General features: G+C 41.6%; 2 protein-coding genes across 6 annotated transcripts; one reads left to right on the top strand and one right to left on the bottom strand.

Annotated features, from left to right (window-relative positions):
* The first annotated feature begins 275 nt into the window (after positions 1-275).
* On the top strand, positions 276-6662 carry LOC119745802 (protein pygopus-like). 4 transcript variants are annotated; one of them, XM_038222410.1, is made up of 4 exons: positions 276-352; positions 2245-2424; positions 3393-3496; positions 3837-6662. In XM_038222410.1, exons 2-4 carry the CDS (start codon positions 2382-2384, stop codon positions 4404-4406), a joined length of 717 nt encoding a protein of 238 aa, XP_038078338.1. In that variant the 5' UTR covers positions 276-352; positions 2245-2381; the 3' UTR covers positions 4407-6662. The 4 variants fall into 4 exon arrangements, with proteins under 4 accessions (XP_038078338.1, XP_038078339.1, XP_038078340.1 ...); XM_038222411.1 differs by having other exon boundaries at positions 309-352; positions 2260-2424; XM_038222412.1 differs by having other exon boundaries at positions 341-414.
* Positions 6663-8766: 2104 nt separating this feature from the next.
* LOC119745635 (DNA-directed RNA polymerase III subunit RPC3-like) lies at positions 8767-21333 on the bottom strand. 2 transcript variants are annotated; one of them, XR_005273639.1, is made up of 12 exons: positions 21112-21333; positions 18514-18760; positions 16670-16843; positions 16197-16288; positions 14793-14897; positions 14163-14336; positions 12727-12778; positions 12249-12376; positions 11471-11706; positions 11156-11305; positions 10299-10467; positions 8767-10155 (listed from the first exon to the last, which is right to left on the bottom strand). XR_005273639.1 is itself a non-coding variant. In XM_038222137.1 (12 exons), the coding sequence occupies exons 1-11, from the start codon at positions 21283-21285 to the stop codon at positions 10389-10391; spliced, it is 1611 nt and encodes a 536-aa protein (XP_038078065.1). In that variant the 5' UTR covers positions 21286-21333; the 3' UTR covers positions 8767-10059; positions 10373-10388. The 2 variants fall into 2 exon arrangements, 1 of the variants encoding a protein (XP_038078065.1); XM_038222137.1 differs by having other exon boundaries at positions 8767-10059; positions 10373-10467.
* Positions 21334-21395: the final 62 nt, after the last annotated feature.

Here is a 21395-nt window from a genome sequence, read left to right on the forward strand (position 1 = left end):
AATTGCCCTCTTCCATTGTTTTCTTCAAAATGACAGCTTGGCAGAATGAATAATTTCACAAGGAGTTTAGTACTATTACTTTCCATAAAACCACGTATGCTTTTCAACAATAATTACGTCAGTTACTTTTTGGATATCCTGCAATGGTCTCCCAATTCGTCCCCAAAACACTCTTTGACTCCAACTTTGTTTCCCGTAGTGTGTAGTTTTGGGAGCGTACTGCTCGACACAATGAATACGAGGTTGGACTTGACGCCATTTATTGTGAAGAGCGCCACCTGTTGTTTGATTATCTTTGATCAACATTAGAGCAGACGACTGAAAGTGATCAGCATAAAAAAAGTCATTTTTTGTAAGTGATTATTTCTTTCTCTTGGTAACTGTCAACGTGGTCAGCTTGCCTTGCATGTATTGGTGGGTAGACTCAGCAGCCCAGGTGGACTACGTTATTCTTGGGGCATGTGGGGCGTCCAGGATTATGTGCTCAAGTCAAAACGGGGCGAAAATCATCATGAATTATGTGTATAGGCTAGCTTGAGTGACTCCAGCTGACATGCTCATATTCATTCACATGTAGCGCTGGAGGAAGGCCTGTGCGTTTCCATGTGGTAGCAAGAGACCCTAAAAAAATGGCCTCTCCCAAAAATTGTTCATTTTCACCTCTAATATCCCACCCCAGAGTTCACCCACATACCTCATACATTCAGCAGTTATTTACGAAGCCTAATGATCGATTTGAAACAAGACCAACAAAAAAAAAGTGAAAAATCTTGACGATTTCGGTGGCTTGTCCGTAAAAATACGCCTGTTCCAACGGCTGTCTTCCATTTTGTTTTGCTAATTATATTAATGTATGCATCACGTGATGACATAAAAAAATCGGCGCGCACGATGTATTTGGGTACCACACCGCTTTCAGGCGCCGCAAGTGAGTTCAATTTTCGTCTGGTGCGTTGCCGTGGAGAGCATTCTCGTTGTCTTGCTTTCCGCGACAACGCACCAGACGAAAATTGAACTCACTTGCGGCGCCTGAAAGCGGTGTGGTACCCACATACATCGCGCGCCCCGATTTTTTGATGTCATCATCACGTGATGCATACATTAATATAATTAGCAAAACAAAATGGAATACAGCCGTTGGAACAGGCGTATTTTTACGGACAAGCCACCGAAATCGTCAAGATTTTTCACTTTTTTTTTGTTGGTCTTGTTTCAAATCGATCATTAGGCTTCGTAAATGACTGCTGAAATTATGAGGTATGTGGGTGAACTCTGGGGTGGGATATTAGAGGTGAAAATGAACAATTTTTGGAGAGGCCATTTTTTTAGGGTCTCTTGCTACCACATGGAAACGCACAGGCCTTCCTCCAGCGCTACATGTGAATGAATATGAGCATGTCAGCTGGAGTCACTCAAGCTATGTATAGGCCTAGTCTGGTTCCGCACCGACATTGTCGGCGTGACGTCTTCGTATTCATGACATGCATGAGATGGGAATCAGACCATTTTACAATTACGGACTATTTCCCATTTAAAATTAAAAAATCCTCCAGAGCCATGAGCCTAGGCCTACTCTGTAAAGTGTAATTATTTGTTGGCAACAAATGTGTGTTGGGTGCGATCTAGCTCTACTGAGTGGAGCGCTGAATTACGGGTACCCCTCCATACAGGATTATGGAGGGGTACCCGTAATTCAACGCTCCACTCAGTAGAGCTAGGTGCGATCCATGGATATCTGGGCAATTGATCCAGCCCACGGCCCACTCTGTTAATCAGTTGATCTTGTCGCCAAGTGTTGACATGGTTGATCACCTTTTCTTTTTAATCATTGCTTTGGAGGGTTGTTTTGAAAAACATGAAAAAGGGAAGTAAAGTCTAGAATTTCCTACAGGATTGACCGATTGTGGAAGCTATGCCAATCAGAGAATAGGTCTATTCTAAACCCTGTAACTGGGCGCTATAACTCCCTTTTTTCCAATTTCCTCTTTGGTTGGTCGTAACCATAGTAGCGTACGTAATCATAGCTGTAATCAGACATGCAACTTTTCCTTGGATCCACTGATTTCCTCGTTTTTTTTTAATTTTCATGAATGCCATTACAAAATGGAAAATAGAAAATACTGTTCTCAGACTTGTGCGGTTTGGAGTTTCCTCATTTTTTCCTAAATCCCCAGTTGCATGCCTGTGTAATCCAGAATTTTCATGAACACCTCGCTTAAAAAGTCATTCTGTTACCTGTTTCAGTCTCATATTTTGCAGTGAACTGTGGGAGCTGCCTGCATCTATTGCTCCATACCAACTATGACGGTGTCCCCTAGTTGCCAGTTGCTTACTTTCAACCCCTCGCAGAGGGCACTGGCCCTCTATACTTCCCTCCGCTAATGCCAAGGGAGAAAAAGCAATCCAAGGCCAAGAGATTCAGAGGTAAGTTGGCTTCTCTAAATCCTTTGGAGGAGCAGTATGATGAATTTGTAGAATTTGATTGAAAGGGAATAAAAATACCCATGGACCACTTAACTGAAACTGTGGATATTAACCCCAACCCCCTACGGTGATTTATTAAAAACCTTCCCTACTCCTGCAAATTCCAACACCATATGGTGAACTGTACAGAAGAACTGTTGGACTCTGATTATTGGTGGTATGCCTAACCCCATGTAAAGCATAATCAGTTTGCTAGTGCAGTAGCCGCAAGTGCAGTAACCGCTATCACCCACGAACCGCCAGCTACATCGTCCTGGGAATCTTGTAGCAATTATGTAATGCCTGTGCACCTGTTTGGCCTAATATATGCAGCGCCCATTCCCCATTCAAAACCTTTCATATTACTTCCAAACCAGACTAAAATTTCATCCAGTAACATATTAGATGCAGCAAGACTTTTGTACTACTTCATGGCAGCTGTTCTGTGGTACGTAGTACGAGTGGGATTGAAAATGGACTGTAATGGCCTGTAAAAGTATCGCATGCACACTAGTTTCCCCAATTTTATTTATTTATTTTTTTTGGGGGGGGGGGGAGATTTTACAAGAATCCCAAGAAATTGTTGCTGGCGGTTCATGGGTGATTACTGATATCAACTCGTTGTGATAATGCGGCAGGTTATCGCGTAGTTACAAGAACCGGCTTTCCCAAGTCTAAGTAAAGTCGTGAAATGATATTTGGGCTTCCAGTTTTATGATAGACATCTGGCAAACTACAATACATTTTGTACACGTGGAACTGTTCATAGACGAATCCCAAATTACCCAATGCAGCATTGAGACCCAGGCTCTCAGTGCTAAGCCACTGTATGAATTGAGGACCTTTTCTGTTCTTAATCCTCTCAACAAAAGACGGCACTGATGGCCTCAGCTTCAATGGCAATTTGAAATTCCTCTCTATCTTTGTAGCTTCTTCAGACAGTGACTTGGTCAGCCAGACAGAGAGTGAGCATTCCAACACTAGCGAGCCCTCCAGCCCTAGGAAGAAACACAAGAAGGCTTCTGCTAAGCAGGTCAGTATACTGTAGTCCATTTACCAAAGAGACACTTTAGGTAATACTGTTACCCCTGACCAGCAGGCCTGTAATCATTTCTCAAATTTGTATCACCTGATGTGATCAGCCTCATACTTAACCTGACACCTGTGGAGAAGCATTCCAGTACTCTACCTACCAATAAAATGCACAATTTTGATCCCAGGAGAATCAAGGATTCTGGATTCTGCTAACATCGAAATTTCAGGCCCACTCACATAAATGTTGGTATATTTCAGATTACTCAAGCAGCAGCTTTTAATTTGTTATATAAAATTTAGTAAAGTATTTTTGTCCTTGATTCTTTTTGTTCTTGCAGGCCGCTGCTAGTGGGAGTACCCCTGATCTCCCCCAGGCCCTCCTTCCGCCCCAGCCCCTCCACGCCAGCCACATCAGTGCAGCCAACCCCTTTGACGACACCCCAAACCCTGTGCCGCGGCCCAGCCACCCGGGCTTCATGGCGCGCCGCATGATGAACCCCCGGGCTATGAACGCGGCACCCCCACCCTTCCCCGGTATGATGATGAACAGTGGCTATCCCCGGGGAGGTATGCCCCCCGGGGGCTACCCGCCGCCGGGACCCCACAACGGACCCCCAATCCATCACCACCCGCCCATGTACAACATGGGTAACCACCAGCAGGGCCCGCCCATATTCATCTGCGGGATCTGTCGGATGGATATCCACGAAGGGGAAGAGACCATACTTTGCGAGAGCGGCTGTAACATGTGGTTCCATCGCGTCTGTACAGGGCTGACGGAGGCAGCCTACTCACTACTGACCACGGAACAGCTGGCTGAGTGGGCCTGCGACAGGTGCATTCGAGAGAAGAAAATTCCCCTGGTCAAAATTAAACCACAACAGGTCATGTTCTCCGCCAGTAATTAGTTTAAGATTGTCGTACCATTAACAGCATCAGGAGTCTGATGTATTCAAAGCTCTGATTGGGTTGTGGCTGAACTAATAGATGTAATCAAGTCCATCAAATTCAGGAATAAAGTGTGCAAAGGCCAATTTGTAGTACATGTAACAGGAAAGATGCTGTGTGAGCCTTGCAATAATGTTTGGCATGAACATTCATGTTGTTTCTTTGCAAAGTTGTGGTAAAGTAAACAGGCAATTGATGGAGGTACAATCTCTTGTTCTGAAATCTTGGTTCTTACAGCATACAATGCCAAGATGAACTCTCAAGTTCAACTTTAATAGCAATGGCATCTGCACATAGGAATGCAGTCAAATCCACACCAGCAAGACACTCCCATGACATGGTAAAATGTAGTCTTGGTCAAAGACTGTTATTTTTGGTTTATATTTTCGAGCATACCCCTGACAAGCGCCCTAGCTTGAATACAGCGTGCATAAGGTATGCTCGGAATATAATAATAATTTGGGGGGCTAATCATTCTTACTCGCAGCTGAGAAGCATTGCTAAAGACGCGGCTACAATGTGGTCGAGTCGAAGGCCTGTAAAGGTGCCTTTGGCAGCCACCATACGACCCTTGTATGACCACGGAGCACAGCCAGACATCAAAAGTGTTTGGGGGTTTTTTGCGGAGGGAGGAAAATCGGAGAGCCCGGAGAAAAGCCCTTGTGGCACAGGAGAGAATTCACGCACAACTCTACTTACGTATGGTCCGAGCCGGGAACGAACCAGGGCCACAGTGGTGAAAGGCAAGTGCTTTATGCACTAGCCACACATGCCACCCATTTAATTTATCCCATCCTGGGTAGCAATGCCGAAGTTCCCAAAACTGGACTTGACCCATCATGTTGATAGCGACCTCTACCACCTTGGTGGCTTTACTGCGCTTGTATCAGGGACGACTGCATTAGAAGAATAAAATGCAACTCCAGTCTTCGTCCAGGACTACATTTTACCATGTCATAGGAGTGCCTGTGGGCCAACACTTAGCTGCCTCCTTCAGTGCAGCACCATTGCTTTGTGCACATTTATCAGACTACCAAAAATGTAACCAACCAGCACAATGGTGGATTAATCAAATAACTGGATAATCGTTGCGGGCCCAGTTTACAATAAATTTATCATCCTCCAAACTACATGTATCAGAGATTCAGGTTTGCTGGGAGATAACGGTCAAGGTTAACAAAGATTTGCCAAATTTTGTACAATGTTATGTGTATATTTTAGTCTGTCAGTATCAGCTATGGGTTGTTTGGACTTTTGAGAGGTTTCCAGTAGACATGTTATTGCAATTCTTTTCCAATTATTATTTGATTGGTAAACAGTCTTAATGTTAATAAAGGTGTTAATTTTTTGTTTCATCATCAAACAATATATATATATACGTGTATGAAGGAATGTTCTGATAATGTGGATTTACGTATAGATAGATGGATCCAGTGAGCACAATGAGAAGTACATGTACATTTGTATCTTTTAAGTGGGTACTACACTTGCATTCATGTTCCATGGTTCCTGAATTTGAGATGCGTGCACATTTTGAAAAACCTATCATTGCTGTGAGAATTAAAAGTGCAATTACAACGTTCACATAGGGTGTACTTCTTCACTATGATCCCTTTGTGGTCACCACATTAGTAGGTCTACACTGTAGTTCACATTAGGTGGAAAGGTACGTTAACAAAACAGGGGGAAAAGTGTCTGAATTTGCAAAGTGAGATGTAAAAAAATGATACTTTGCGATATGGGTGGGCATCGGAACCGGGAACCCAGATACCCGACTGCTGATGTCAGGAACCAGTTCCAGATTATGGAATCGAGTATTCATAACCAACTTTACAAATTACTTAGTAACTTCTCAGACAATGAAAAAAAAAAGATTTTAATGCCATTTGTGGGGATATTTCAAAAGGAAAAAGAGGATAGGGTCTACATGGAATACCAAAACAGATTTCACGTTGATGTGCATTTTAATGCTCAACAGATTAATGCCTGCAAAGGTTGCAGTTGTCGTCAAAAAGCTATTAATCTTTTTAGACAACTTCCGGAATTCGAATTTTGGGGTTGGGTTTCTTTTACAGATACCCGGGTAGCCGTGTTTTACTTCAGTAGGGTACCCGGTTCCTGTACTACCCGTAAATGCACACAACTACTTTGTGATAATTCCTGTTCTGTACTTAAATCGTTCATTTTTCAGAAGATAGTCTACTTCAGTAGTTGGGGAAATTTAGGAGAGAATGGTCAACTATAAAATTCATATAACTACATTTTGTATTTGTACCCTTTTGCATAGGTTACTGAAATATACACGTTAACTACACAAATCTGAAATCAGTTTAACCAAAAAATGTCAAACCTTCTATCTTGAAATATATTAGCAACAAATTCAAAAGGCAACTATTCCTTTTCAAGGGACTCAGTTCTAGTTCCCTCCTTCTCACCTCTGAAATGATTATCATTCACACAAAAAACAATTTGTACATTTTCTGGAATGCATCATTTCAGTCTTTTATTGTTTTATACCAACGGTTGTACATATTTTTTTTGTTAACAGAATTCTACGCTTGTCTGGTGTGCAGAGACTTTCATGTGAAATAATCATGTGATGAAAATGATGTAAAATGTTCATGTTGTATTCGGCCATTGCAAAGTCAATCTTTATCATGCTGTGTCATGTCACAAGTGCAAAAGTAACAATTTGTAATTTGTACATTTTCAGACCTTAGAAACGGACTTTTTGTGATGCAATTATAGCAGGTATTGTTACAGTTGTTTCCCCTGCTCTTCAACCATTTTCGATTTTTTTTTCCTATTGTGAAAGCTACAAAATACTATTGAGTAGTAAGGCCAAAAAAAAAAATAAGTCGGTCTCTGGTCAGCGCGCGCGTCGATTTTAAGCATGCGCGTCGATCTTTTTTTTTTTCCAAAATGTTCCGCGGTAGCTCCAACAGGGCCCTCTATTTCCGCACCTCCTCAATTTTTTTTTACCAAAGAGCACCAAGGAATGGGAAATTGCACCAAGGCAAATGATCGAAAGCACCAAGGCAAATTATGGAGGCCACCAATGTACATGAGGACACCAACAAAAGCAAAATAGTACCCACCTTGTCTGTACAATCCAAGCTGAGGGAAAAAAAAAAAAAAAAAAAAAAAAAAAAAAAAGCCGCGTGGCCGCGTCAATTCCGGAACTTTGGTCTGACCAGAGACCGAATATTTTTTTTTTTTGGCCTAACCTGTAGTATTCATTTCTTTTTCTTGTCAAACTGAAAACATATATGAACATTAATTGTCAATACATGAATGCACAACCCAATGAAGATGTGCTTTTTTGTAATTACGTCATTAGGACGTCATCATGGGTCACGTGACGTCACTTGGAAACGTAGTATATTTGGTACTTGACCCCCAAAGAGGGGTTAGGGTTAATAAAATAAACTTGTATGTTTTACTCTAACCAAAAAAGGTTTTTATTTTTGGCACAAACAAGTTCGGCTCTGTGAGCAGACTGGCTCCCACTCTATACATTACTGATAGATTGGGAGGCCTGAACCAGCCTATGTGAGAACGAAATTCCTGCCCGACAGCCAAACATTCAAAATTATAAAGTAATTATTTAATAATTAAACATGGGCCGATTGTTTTTGGTCGATGTCTCATTCACAGGTGAATAACATTCGTGTTGCTAACTCTTAGTACCGTCCCATATCCTTCAAAAACCAATGAGGGCGGTTTGAAAGATTTTGTAGGATTGAGGAAGGTACAGCTGTACTTTAAACGAGATGTCCCTTTCTATTTGAACCAAAAGGATGTGCCAGTGGTTTCCCACGACGTGGTGGATTTCTGAGGATTCTGGACGTTTTCAGCAAACATCAAGGGAAAAAGTATTCACCCTGTAGTACCTTTATTCACTGGAAGATTAGAGTTTGCGAATTGAGTTCTACTCATTTTCAACTGAAATATAAAGTGTCAAAAAATCCCTGTCATTTTGAAGGGCCTTGTCATGTACATTATGTGTATTTCGTGAAGTCCAAGCACAGCAATCTTCTAATTTTTTTTGCATTGTTTTAATTTGCTGAGGGTAAAGGCTGGTACATACATGTACATCAACAGGAACAAAAATTCTGACGTATTTTTTTGTGGTTGGAATTTGCAAAACACATTTCAACACAGAGTTTGTGAAAACAAATTTGCCTGGTATTCACACGCGCTTCATGTATGAACTGGCCTTTATGTAAATATTATTCATGTGTGTGACGAGAATTTTTGCCAAAATCATGACAATTTTGACACTGGTAATAGAAACATGTCAACAATATATCTTAAGTATTGGTTTATCTTTCTCTATTTTTATGTCTCTTTATTCTCATTCAAAAGGTGGACAAACATATCTTAATATTCATCTTGAAGTATAACATGTACATTTTCGTCCCTAATTTTAATAACGCTTTTTAAACAAAGGATAAGGCTTTGGCCCTTAATTAAACCAAACTCTAAAAAAATAATTAACCGCATGAGACCGTAAGTTTGAAAAGCCATTTATTAAAACATGATTTACAAATTCAGTTTTGTATTTGTTATTAAGGGTTTACACATTTGGACAAGTAAATTTGAAATAAACCTTGTGTTCGAGATTAATGATTGTCCATGATGTTCTTTCATCTGTTTTTGAATGGAAATCAGGCAAATGAAACAACAGTAATAAGCTGGATTATTTATCAGTTCTTGCATTTTACTGGTTTAAGACATGCCACATTCAGAAACGTCAAACATACCTGGTGTGTGTTTTACACTCACAAAAAGAATGGAGAAGTCGAAATATTCTGCACAAAAGCCAACCTTGTTCAACTCATAGAAGATATAATAAGACATTGTAATTTATAGAAAGATTTGGTCTGTCCACTCAATTCCTTAAAACTGTACTTACATTTAGACATTGTATATTTAAGCATATGAGAGAAATCATACATCACAGAGTCAGTCCGGTTTGACTATGGGCTCCGTGCGCGAACTAAAGAGGGCGCCCATTTATCTAGCAACGACGTCCCATGGTCGGGACATGATACATTTCGCTGGTTGACGCGCGCGCATCGTTCCTTTTGTGCGATGCACCTACATCAGGGGATTTGTACTATGTACAATCAGTGGCCGCGGTTCACGGCAAAATATTGCAGTCAGGCAAGATGGCGTCGATCGGTCACCCCCAACTGTACTTTCTTTGCCGGTGAGGGGGACTTGTGAACGGAGCAGATACCACCGCCGAAAGGCGTTGTTAATGTCCCTAACGCTACTGGGAATGCCGATGGTTAGGCAGGAGAGGATGACTGCGCAGGAGAGCACATGATGGGTGGTTTGACCTTCCCCACAGACACATCTGTCGCTATTGCTGAGGCCGATCCAATGCGTGAATGCAGCGTACCTGCTGTGGCTAGAGCGGAGCGGAGCCGGTTCAGCAGCACCCACTGTGTGTGCTCTTTGCAGGTCATGCCCGGCTGGTTTCCTGGTTGGCTTCGGAAGGTACTGACGCAATTGGCAGTCTTCCCGCTGCCAGCGACCATTCCATTTGTTGTTCACCCATACATCAGGTGAAGCTCCTACAGCTTCAGAGCTGAGTGCTTGCATCTGTTGCACAAAAACGTGTCGCTTGCAATTGTGCATACATAAAAGCAATAGACTCCAATGAAATTGTATACTAATATGCATTTCTTGTTAATTAACCCCTTAAAGATGGGGCGTAATGGGGACATTCCTCCACACATAGAGCAAGTGGCCCGCATGACTGCACAGCCTTTGTGTGGTAGCGGGACTGCACAAAAGCAGCAGCTGTGGAACTACCCACTTCCCGTCCTTAAGGGGTTAATAACCACCGTTTTCGGGGCTTGGCTCAGCCTGGTGGTACAGACAACACATAAGGCAAGACGACAGACAGATGTACCTGTTGTGCCCCGGTATCAACTATCAGACTCCAGTCGTAAGAAGTTACCCAATGTGAAAATGGTGGAGTCCACTTGTAGCTCACTCTGCTCCAACCTGCAAATGAATGGAACAGTCTCGTCAGAAGAGCAAAATTCAAATTTACATGATTTTCATCAGTCATCATTATTTAAACTTAACAAATTTGACAAAGTGAAATACGTTGGCACAAAAAATGGCCTTGTTTCGGTTTGACTTTAACAATATTAAAATTCACCATCAAAAGTCACTGATAGTACCAGTAGCTACAAGTATATCAGATTCTTAATGGCCAGCCTACCCCCGCAAGCTCCATGGTCAGATGGTTAAGACACCAGCACTAGTAAGCAGGAGGTCATAGGTTCGAGTCCCAACCTTGTGAATTTTTTCTTCTCACAAGCTATAACACAGCATCAAGTAACAAGTGCTTATAAAATAATGTCGGTATTAAAGGACAAAAAAACAACTTGTTTACCTGTTTCAGCATGGAATATGTTCGGAACAGTATTTCGTAAGGAATGTGCTATTTTCCCAAAATGGATAACATTCCTTCTGAGATGCACAAGTCTCTCAAATCTTGCTGAACTTGAGTATCCCTTTAAGATTTGACTGTCAATTCAACACATAACCACCTGTACTACATTGTATTACACTGTATTTATTCCCTGATGAACACATAAACCATAGAGTGCTGAGTACAGGGAGTAACAGGCAGGGCGGTTGGAGCAGTTCGGGGACTATAATGGGTTATTGACAGTGTTCTCACTTGGACATTTTGCTGCGGTATTTCTCCAGCTGGTTTTTCTCCAAGGGTGTAATCATGTCCTCCACCTCCGCCGTCTGTGATTGGTCGGCTCCGTGGCTCTGAAGCGAGGCCGCGATGGCCTCCACGCGCTGGGATTTCTCAATCAAGCGCCTGCATCAAGAGACAATTAAAGTTAGAGTTGTGAACAATACAAAGTAAATGTAGACTCCACACACAAGTACCCCAAGGGTGAAATTTGTTAGGATTTGTTTACCAGATATCAGGAATTTTTGTTAGGATTTTTAATACGAACACATCCTTAGTCTTAGTTCCTACTTGTTCTCCTTGGTCTCAAATGCTCGTCTGCTGATCACGTTTGCCAAGGACTTGTAGCATCGCTCCAGCAGCATGCGGCTGACTTGGCTGACGTCGACCGTGAAGAGGAAGAAGGTGCGGGACGGGGCGTGGTCGGGGGTCCGCGGGATCTCCTGCATGGTGACAAAATGCTCGGAGAACATCTTGTACAGGAGCTCCTTGGCCTCCTTAGCTGGGATGAGGGCAAACTCCTCCACCTGTAACAACAACATCAGTCATAATATACACTTTAAAAACATGGAGGCATTCCATGAGAATGTTGACATAGCTGAAAATGGAAAATTTATTACAATCTTCAAAATTACAAGTACCATGACCTCAAATGTGATGTCAAATTAAAGGGGACAAGACCTTTCATATGATTGATGTGCCGTGAGATGGAATATGGTTAAGTGTATATTTTTGTGAGCAGACTTGCTCCCGTTCCATTCATTATCGATACTGGTTGTGAGGCGGGAACCAGCCTACCATATGAGAACGGAATTATTGTCTGCCAGACAACAATTCAAATTGTCAAGTAATAATTTAATAACTATAAAACATGGAGCGATTTTATAGGTCGATCTTTCGTTCAAAACTGAATAACTGTTGTATTGCTAAAAAATAGCATTTCAGAAAAGGACTTTTTTGGATGAAATTTAAAAATCATGGGAATCCATCTTTTAATACTTGATTTATGAGATTCCCTGATGTTCCAATCTCAAGTGCGTTACTTCTTGGCTACTTTTTATAAACTGACCTGTTTCTGTTCCAGGTACTTCTTGAGCAGTAACGTCTTGAAGATACGGAAGCTCTTGGAGCCAAACCTCTCCTGCACAACTGACTCTATGGTGGAGACAACCAGAGCCTTGCAGGCATTCTGGAAATCTGTACATATTACTGGTCAAGGAGAATCCCATTATAAAAACGGTCAAATTCACCCACAGTCAAATTCACCCTCTATTCCAAATTTGGAATAAGGGAATAATAATGTGAGGATGGAGCAATTGTGTGGTTTAAAACCAGTTACAGGCATTCAAGCAGACCAAGGTGAAAAAGTAGGACAACAATAGGACCAAATTAAAAAAAAACCAGGACAAAAGTAGAACTTTGGAGGACAAATCAGGATACAAGTAGGACTTTTGCAGGCTTTCAGGAGTAGTTTTTGTTGATACTCTGAAATGTTTTCATGGGCCTGAATTCCAAGACTATTTTAGACAAATTTCATCCAAGGATACCGAGGGTATATGAGCCACCTCCAGTCTCGCCCACCTTGGTCACGATGCTAGTCTGTGAGAAGAAAAAGGAGGCATGCAAATAAAATAATAAATAACATGGTCCAACCTATTGATGAGATGGTGACTCACAAGAGCTCAAACGTTATATGTTTACGATAAACTCTTCAAGAATATGGTTTAAGAATGCACAACAACTGCACGCCAGCGTGGCTCTACCTCAACCCTTCCTCTTCGGCTGACAAATTCAGCTATGTCATCACAGCAGTCAAAATCAATCAAGTGACTGTTTTTAACAGTTTAGAATTCCCTAGTTAATTTGATAGAACCAAGCTTTGACTGGAGGTGATTGATATGCCAGATGTACCTACAGTCGAGTCTCATTAATACAAACTCGTTCGGACCTAGCCAAATTGTTTGTTATATCAGATTTTTGTATTAAGAGGAACATCAGTCCCATTCATTGTGTACATACATGTTTTTGTAAATGCACAGTCGGGACCATGGCTTTATGTTTGTTATAACCAGAATGTTGTATTAACAGAGTTTGTACTAACGAAAGTCGACTGTACCAATTACCTCTTGTCTGTTGACGGAATATGACTAGTCATAGTGTTCATACAAATGTGATCTGGCTGTTTTTTACTGGTCTGTATACAAATGAAGTGGAATAAATTTATATTTCCCTTCAAAAGATCAACTTAGTCTTGAAAAGATTAAGGAAATGATCATTGATTTTCGGTCAGGGAATCATGAAGTTTTGCTGCTCTGTATCAATGGGACTGAGGTGGATAGGTCTTCGTTGTTCAAATTTGTGGGTATTTTTTTTTTTCGAATTCTTTCGGTGGGCTGAATATGTTGATTGCTGTGTGAAGAAGGCGCAGCAGCGGTTGTACTTTCTTCTCCATTTAAGAGGCTTTTGGGTAAGCACTGATGTTCTAATTATGTTTTATCATGCTGTCATCGAGAGTGTTCTCACACTCTCTATCACAGTTTGGTACGGGAACATTACGTTGACGGCAAAAGGAAAACATCTTGTGTAGTTGACACAGATACTGAGATTATTGGTGGTCCAATGACTTCAATTGACGGACTTATGAAAGGACTTGTGATGGACTTGTGATGGACTTGTGATGGACTTGTGATGGACTTGTGATGGACTTGTGATGGATTTGTAATGGACTTGTGATGGACTTGTGAAAGGACTTGCAACTGGACTTGTGATGGACTTGTGAAAGGACTTGCAACTGGACCCGTGAAAGCACTTGTGAAAGGACTTGTGAAAAGACTTATGTGAAAAGACTTGTGAAAGGACTTGTGACTGGACATGTGATGGACTTGTGATGGACTTGTCAAAGGACTTGTGATGACTTGTGACCGACTTATTGACATATTTTCAACTCCGACCGTACATGTCCCAATCATGATATTACTTTTACCTGGTCATCTGAAAGCAGCTTGAAGTACTGCTCCACGACACCAAACTTCATATTGTTCTCCTTAGGCAGATTTCTCATGGTGTCGTTGAGAGAGATTGGATGAGAGGTCTTGTCCTCAAGTCCCTTGGATAACTCGCTGATCCTCAGCATCGTGCGCACCACCTCTGCTGCATTCTGATGCAAAAAAACATTTGGCAAATATTAGTCCATCAGCCTCGGTCCAAAATTTTGGCCACCGGTATCAAATAAGGGAATAATCGTCATAGCGATTTTTGGCAAGGTATACACCTCGAGAATTGGAAAATATGTGATAGCATTGCAGCGGTGGCAGCTTTTTGGATGTTATCACCCTTTTTTCCAAAATGGCCATCAAAATGCTTACTACCACTCTAGGGGCGGTATACCTTGGGCATGCGCACTATAATCATTTATGCCCTGATTTGATACTGACCAAACCCCCAGGCTGATGGCCTATATCAGTCAATTTCTACTTCCTACCTCCGACCGGCAGGCTCATAGTCACTCCTGCAGTGATAGGGATAATGAATGGTCAAATCAGGCAGTCTGTGTTCCTGGCAATAGTCAAGCTCTACGCTTAAAGGTTTTTATTGTACTAGTACATGGACCTACCCAGTCTATCCTGCGACTCACGGCCTGTACGATCTCGTGGTCAAGTAGGTACTTGTGGAAACGGTCAAAGTTCAAATGCCAAAGGATACCCTCGTCGGCTGCATGCTGCAAAAAATAGACAACAGCACTTCATTTAAAGACACAGTTGAGTGATAACAATTGGACATTCCCATTTGTGAAAACGAACAGCGTTGTACACTGTTACAAAGCTCTTTTACTGCTTTAGGCAACAACATTTATATCTCAAAGCTTGACATTGATGTGGCTATATTAGAAAGTATTCGTCAGTAACCTAAAAGTTTCAATTTTCTTTTAAATCTGTGTGACATATGAACAGGCTTTGAAGTTAGTATTAACCATAAACGTCGCGGCCCTTTTGGCTAGGACCATAGAGCTATATTAAATTACTAGAGCGCTAACTCGATGTACAAAGAGATGCCTGATGGGAGCATCCATGTTTGTACACAAACCTATGGAAAACTCAAAATTTTGTACGGCTTTTGTACGGTTATTTGCATATCTGCATTTGCATTCCATACCGGTGCGTCATCGAAGCCGATACGCCCAAAACCAAAATGCACAATCAGCAAATGAGCATTTCTTTTTTCTCTACGCAAACAGCGCAACGCGTGTGCGTATTCGCTGCAAATGCGTTTTGCCGTGACGTTTTTTTAACTGTCTTGACGCGTTTAAGTTGTTTGCGTATGTTCCACTTGCGCGTTGCATGTAGAGTACCTTTTTAAAATTCAATCCATCTAATTTCATTGTGTTCTTCAAACACGCACATGAATTCAAAATATCTGCGCCCAGGACGGCTTCAAAGCGTCTCCGCGCGCAAGAGGAGTTAGCGCTCTAGTAATTTAATGTAGCTCTATGGCTAGGACCCATCCTCAATCCATCAAAATCCTCAAATCGCCACTATGTAACAATTTTGATACAACCTCAGTCCTCAAAAATCATCAGTTATTTCTTGCATTTGTTCAGCGGAGGGCTGACCACTGCCTCAATCCTTCAAAATCCTCCAGCAATTATTCCATACAATCAGGAATTGCCAACGATATCAAGAAGCAGTGCAGATGACATCTAGTAGAGTCTAGGCACACTTTATGCTTGGCTAAGCATAAACAACACAAAGTGCAGCTAAAGACCATGATACAACACATCCTCAAAAATCAACTGGCACTAAAATGGTATACAGCGTTAACCCTCCAAAATAAAGGACTGAAGAAGGTTAGGCTTAATTTGACTTATTGAAGGGTGATCTGATCTTTTGTCTCGAAATGTCACCGACTCGTGACGAAGAACTGCATGCTTTTTTATATTAAGGCAATTGATTACAAAACTACGTATAAGTTCAGCTTTACTAAATTTGACAGAATTTTAAAACAAAGGTTTTTTTTGCACCTCTTCACTGTCAATCTTCAGCCTCTTGCTAGAGCTCTGTGGGTCACTGTCTTCTGTTGATCGTTTCCGTTTTGAGGTGTCAGATTCTCCTCCTGACAAAAGTAAAAGAGAGTTTTGAAATTTTTGAAAACTTTTTGAGTGGTATTCAAAACTATGCATTTTGGCCAGGGATCATGCTCAAAGTAACAATGCTAACAACATTAGAAGTGCTCTAAATCTCTGCAATGGCACTCAGAATTAATCCAGACAGGAACAGAGTTTTTATTACAAATTTGCAGCCAACCCACACAGGCAATCTGTCTGGGGACACCTTTGACACTCCATATATGATTGAAAAAAGAAATTGACAAGAGTGGGGTCTGAACCTGTGACCTCCGGAGTACTGGACAGCCACTTTACCAGCTAAGCTATCCAGCTATGGAGCGAAGGTTAACAGCTTGTTAAGATGAACAAAGATGCAGATCAGGGCTTACGGGTCACTTCAATGCTGGCGGGCACCCTGTACAGGTCTCGTTCGCTGATCGTAAGTTCAGGGAAGGCTGCTTTGTTGTTGTCAGGGGGCGGGGCCGGTACCCTCTGCAGGAAGTGGGTGTTGATCAGGTCCTCCATCTTACCCTTGACATGGTCGTTGGTGACTGACTGCCCGCCTGGTGCAAAAAAGACAAACATTATCTAACAAATTCTACATGAAAATGTTTATGAGCTGATTTTACTACTGCAGCAATGAAGTTCAAGTACTACAAAAGCTACAGTCTCTACTACATTGGGACAAGTTAATTACTAACTGGCTATCTGTTAAATGCTAGAATGCACATACTGGCACGTATGTGAATATGAAATAGCTTGAAACCTAGCCTTCATAGTGAGGGAACTGAAGACACCATGTGCATCTTCAGCTAACAAAGCTGGTAAAGATAGAGCATTCTTAAAGGATCCCTAAAATGAATTTTTGTTTCTACATATTTTGAGTAACTTTCTGCTCCTCTTAAATGTATGAAAACCATTTAACATCCCTTTTTGGTTAATTTTATCGAAAAGTGCACTTCTTTAAACATTTAAAATTGTCCATGCTTTTCAAGACAACTGAGGGCACTGTTGCTGTGATGTCATTTCAGGAAGACACTGTTCAGTTTAGGGCTTTTCTGTTGTGAACCCAACAATTTGCTCATTGGAAACATCTGGGAGAAAAGTTTGCTCACTGGCTTACTGCCATGTTCAGACACAACAATGAATCAACAAAGACAAGAAAATTTACGACAGAAAAATATCCAAAATTCTGGCAACTTTTTGTGCAGAAATAGCTGTACATTGAGATAACATTGAGGTTTCTGCTTGGAATGACATCACACATTTGCTCATAAATATGGAAATTTACATTACCATAGAAATGCACCAAAATACCCTTGGCAAAACAAAAATTGAAAGTAAGGTTAAATGGGATACAAAGCTGCATTTCTAAGGATCGCATTAAACAAATAACATTGCATAATTTCATTCTTTGGCGTGTTTTGGAGTACATGTATGTACTAGCATCAGCTAAAAAAAAATGACCCTTTCTTTAACATCCACTAGCAATAGGCCGAGTTGACATTCATTGGCTTTCGGTTTTTTTAACCTGTGGCACATTCTTTGTGCCTTAACTTTAAACAGGCATCAGGTTCCAAGTAAATTTGTATTACCTGGGCTGTTCCTTCAGCAACCCAGTAAAATCTTTTGAAACCTCCCCATGAATTTCAAGGTTTTTGCGAGGGCTAGGGAAATATCCCATTGGTCCGTGTACCACACCAACCCACCCAGCCTATTACGCCCTGTACTGCCCCAAACTAACCCAGCACTGTTTGGTTTTTATAGATTCAGCAGGGAAATAAAATGAAGTACGGGTGCTACTGGGATTTATATGAGCCTCCAGACTTAACAATAGTCTGACCCCTTTATCGTACAAGTCATGATTGACCCTCCTATGCAAACATACATTCTGTGCCAAGTTGTCCTTTTAAATAAAATCAGTCAAGTGACTGTTTTCAACAGTTAAGAGCTCCCAGTAGCCTACATAAAGCAGGACTGACTGGCTGTGACTGTTTATGTAACTTGACACAGCTATGCTTTGGCTGTAGGTGATTGATAAGTCAGCTGTGCCCACCACTTGCCAGTTTTTGTCTGTTGACTGAGTTTGACTATTCACAGTGCTTGCTTGAAATATGATCTGACTGTTAATGACTAGCCTGTATAAAAGGCATGGCAGGGGAAGATGATTGATTTTTTGCCTGTCTGTGGTTCAGATAGTAGGAGGGTTAATTTTACATTGCAGATCTCATACCTTCTGACAGCCTCTGTGTGACCCGCCCCACCACCGTGCTCATCCTCATCTGACCGTGCTGAAGGATCTCTTCCACGATCAGCTCCCCCGCATCCCCGTACAGCGTCTTCGCACAGTAGATGTACCGTGGGTATCGCACCAACAGCAGGACCTGCTCCACGCTGGCTGCGTACTCCACAAAGCCACGCTTGTGCAAGCCAAAGGAGGCAATATTGTGCTGGACGAGGACGCACAATGCTTTACGCACCTGTCGGACATTGGTCACAAAATATTTTTAAGAAAGTTGGGCAGAGCAGTTCTGTATGCAGACAATCTTGTGGTAACAGGCATGCATCTGGGAATTTACAAAAATTGAGGACATTGCAATCCACTTAAGATTTTGTATAGCTCTTTCAATTTGTAATGGCATTCATGAGAAGTAAAAATGTGCAAATATATGTGCAACATGCAAAACATGAAAATAGAAATAGATACATTAGCTTGAGTGACATCCAGCTGACATGCTCATCAGGAAGTCACATGTAATGCTGGAGACAGAACTACCGGTACGTTCATACCTTATACGTACATACCTTATAACAATGCAGCAGTCATATCGAGAAGCTAATTTATGCCGAGTAGGACATCCAACAGCCATCGGGTCAGAAGTACATTCTGCATATCCCTATAGTCCATTGGCGTTGACCCAACGGCTGTTGGATGTCCTATTCATCATAAATAATCAAGGAATAATCTGATTGGCCGAGCGGCACAAGCACCCAATAACCACAACACAGCCATGACAGTGTGGTACTGGACGGTTTTTCTGCCACTGAAATCATCAATATTTTTCATAATTTCGTCACTTTTGTTCTGATTCAAGTCGATCATTAGCTTTGTGAATGACTGCTGCATGGTTATGAGGTATGTAAATGGAATCTGGGTTGGGATAAAAGAGGGGAAAAAGACTGTTTTTTAGGGTCTCTTAACCCTCCGCAGAGTGACCTGGTTCCATTTTGTGATCAGGTGACCGAATTTTTTGAATAAAAAAAAAAAATTGAGGGCCAATGACGGTCATCTTCCATCTAATCCTCATTCAACCCTTGCCAAATAATCTGGTTCAATGAACTTTGCAGCCAGGGCTTCACCCAGGCCGTGTCAACAAACTTTCGACCAGGCCTCCTGCCAAGTCTCATTGAAACATATACAAACACCTGTAACTTGACACAGTCATCTCCCTTCATAGCCTAAGTGCACTGTCTGGCAACTACCTGGACACTGTCTGGCATGTTGCTTTTTGTTGTTTTGACATGAATAGGGTCTTGCCTAGTGCGGGGAAGTACCTGTGGCCCAAAGGGGCCCCGTTGGCTAGTGCAAGTACCTGTGGCGAGTTCTGATAAACATTTTTTGTAAACGCTGCGCAGGGTTAAGATCTCACTTTTACAACAGAGTTTTGTCTCCACTCTTCAGCCAGCGTTACATGTGAATTCCTGATGAGCATGTCAGATGGATGTTACTCAAGCTATATGTGATACAAAATAATGTCTTCCGGTTGATTTAAATTTCACTTGGCTTGGTTAATAAATTGTATTTGTGACCTGTAAAGTACGATGAGGTGTGGCAAAATATAATCCACTATATAAAAAGTAAGTGGAAAAAATGTTGCAACCTGACACCACTTTTTTCTTCATATAAGTATGTATCATTTCAATAAAGGTCATTTATTGCAAAAATGAAGATACCGGTAATTAAGACATGACCCCCCCCCCACATTTTTTCCCACTAAATTTTATTATTTTTCAATATTATTTTTAATTAACATTCATTCCAAATGCTGACATCGTTTCCAGGCGCGGACCCCCCCCCCCCTCCCCAACCTAAGACAACCTTTTGTCAATATTGATTACCTATTGTGTAATATAGTGTCAATGATGGGTGATCGTGTATCTACATTGTACGGACCCGGCTCCTATCCACTTTCAAATTATGTCATAGAAGAGGGCAGGGTTTTGAATCTTTGAGAGAAATTCGGGCGTAAAATGACGATGACAACACAGCGACAACATGCAACCCGAAAATAAAGATGGCGCTCACCGCACGATGTACCGTGAGCAGCACGCACTGTGCGCTGAATCGCATGGCACCAACCGGCAGTAAATCGCGTAGGAAAATCGTGATTTTTCCCTCAAGAAACAGTTTAAAATTGCAATAAAAAATGCAAAAAGGGTGTCATTAGAATTGAAAGAAGTCTGCTTTTGATTGAAAAGGTGATTTTTGAGCAATAAACAGCATCTTTGACTTTAATTTGATCAAAACAAAACAGGGGCCCTACACTACACAATCGCCTAACATGCCTAATGATGATCAGTCGACTTTGAGCATGTTGAACACTGTCCCCATTGAAAGTATGGTACAAGCCCCCCCCCCCCCCCCCCTTGATATTACGGAGGCCATATATCTGGAGAAAAGAACCTGTCTACATTTCAGCAGTGATTTGCTGATGACCCCCCCCCCCACACCCCCGCAAAAAGAAATGGATCCGCCCCTATTTTTGTTTTGTGTGTGTCGTAAATACACGGCTAACTCATGCAAGTTCACACAAATTCAGATCTAACTAACCTGGTCAATTTTGAGCCCGGTTTCCTGAGCTGCAACTCGCAAAGGTTTGGCTCCATTCTGGATCAGATGCGTGCAGACCTTCTCTACAATGTCACCAAAATGTTCTTTGATGAGAAGAGAGCACAGGTGAATTTGACAGACTGACATTCTGTAGTCCAGTTCCGTAGCGAACATGCGCGGTATGGAGCCCTGCAACACCTTTACATGTTCTTCCGCGTTAATGAAATTAAACATTATAAAAACTATTTGAATGCAAAATAGTTCACAATTTCATCACTTTGAAA

Source organism: Patiria miniata, unplaced genomic scaffold (assembly GCF_015706575.1).
Source record: "Patiria miniata isolate m_02_andy unplaced genomic scaffold, ASM1570657v1 HiC_scaffold_7, whole genome shotgun sequence".
Classification (NCBI taxonomy): Eukaryota; Metazoa; Echinodermata; class Asteroidea; order Valvatida; family Asterinidae; genus Patiria; species Patiria miniata.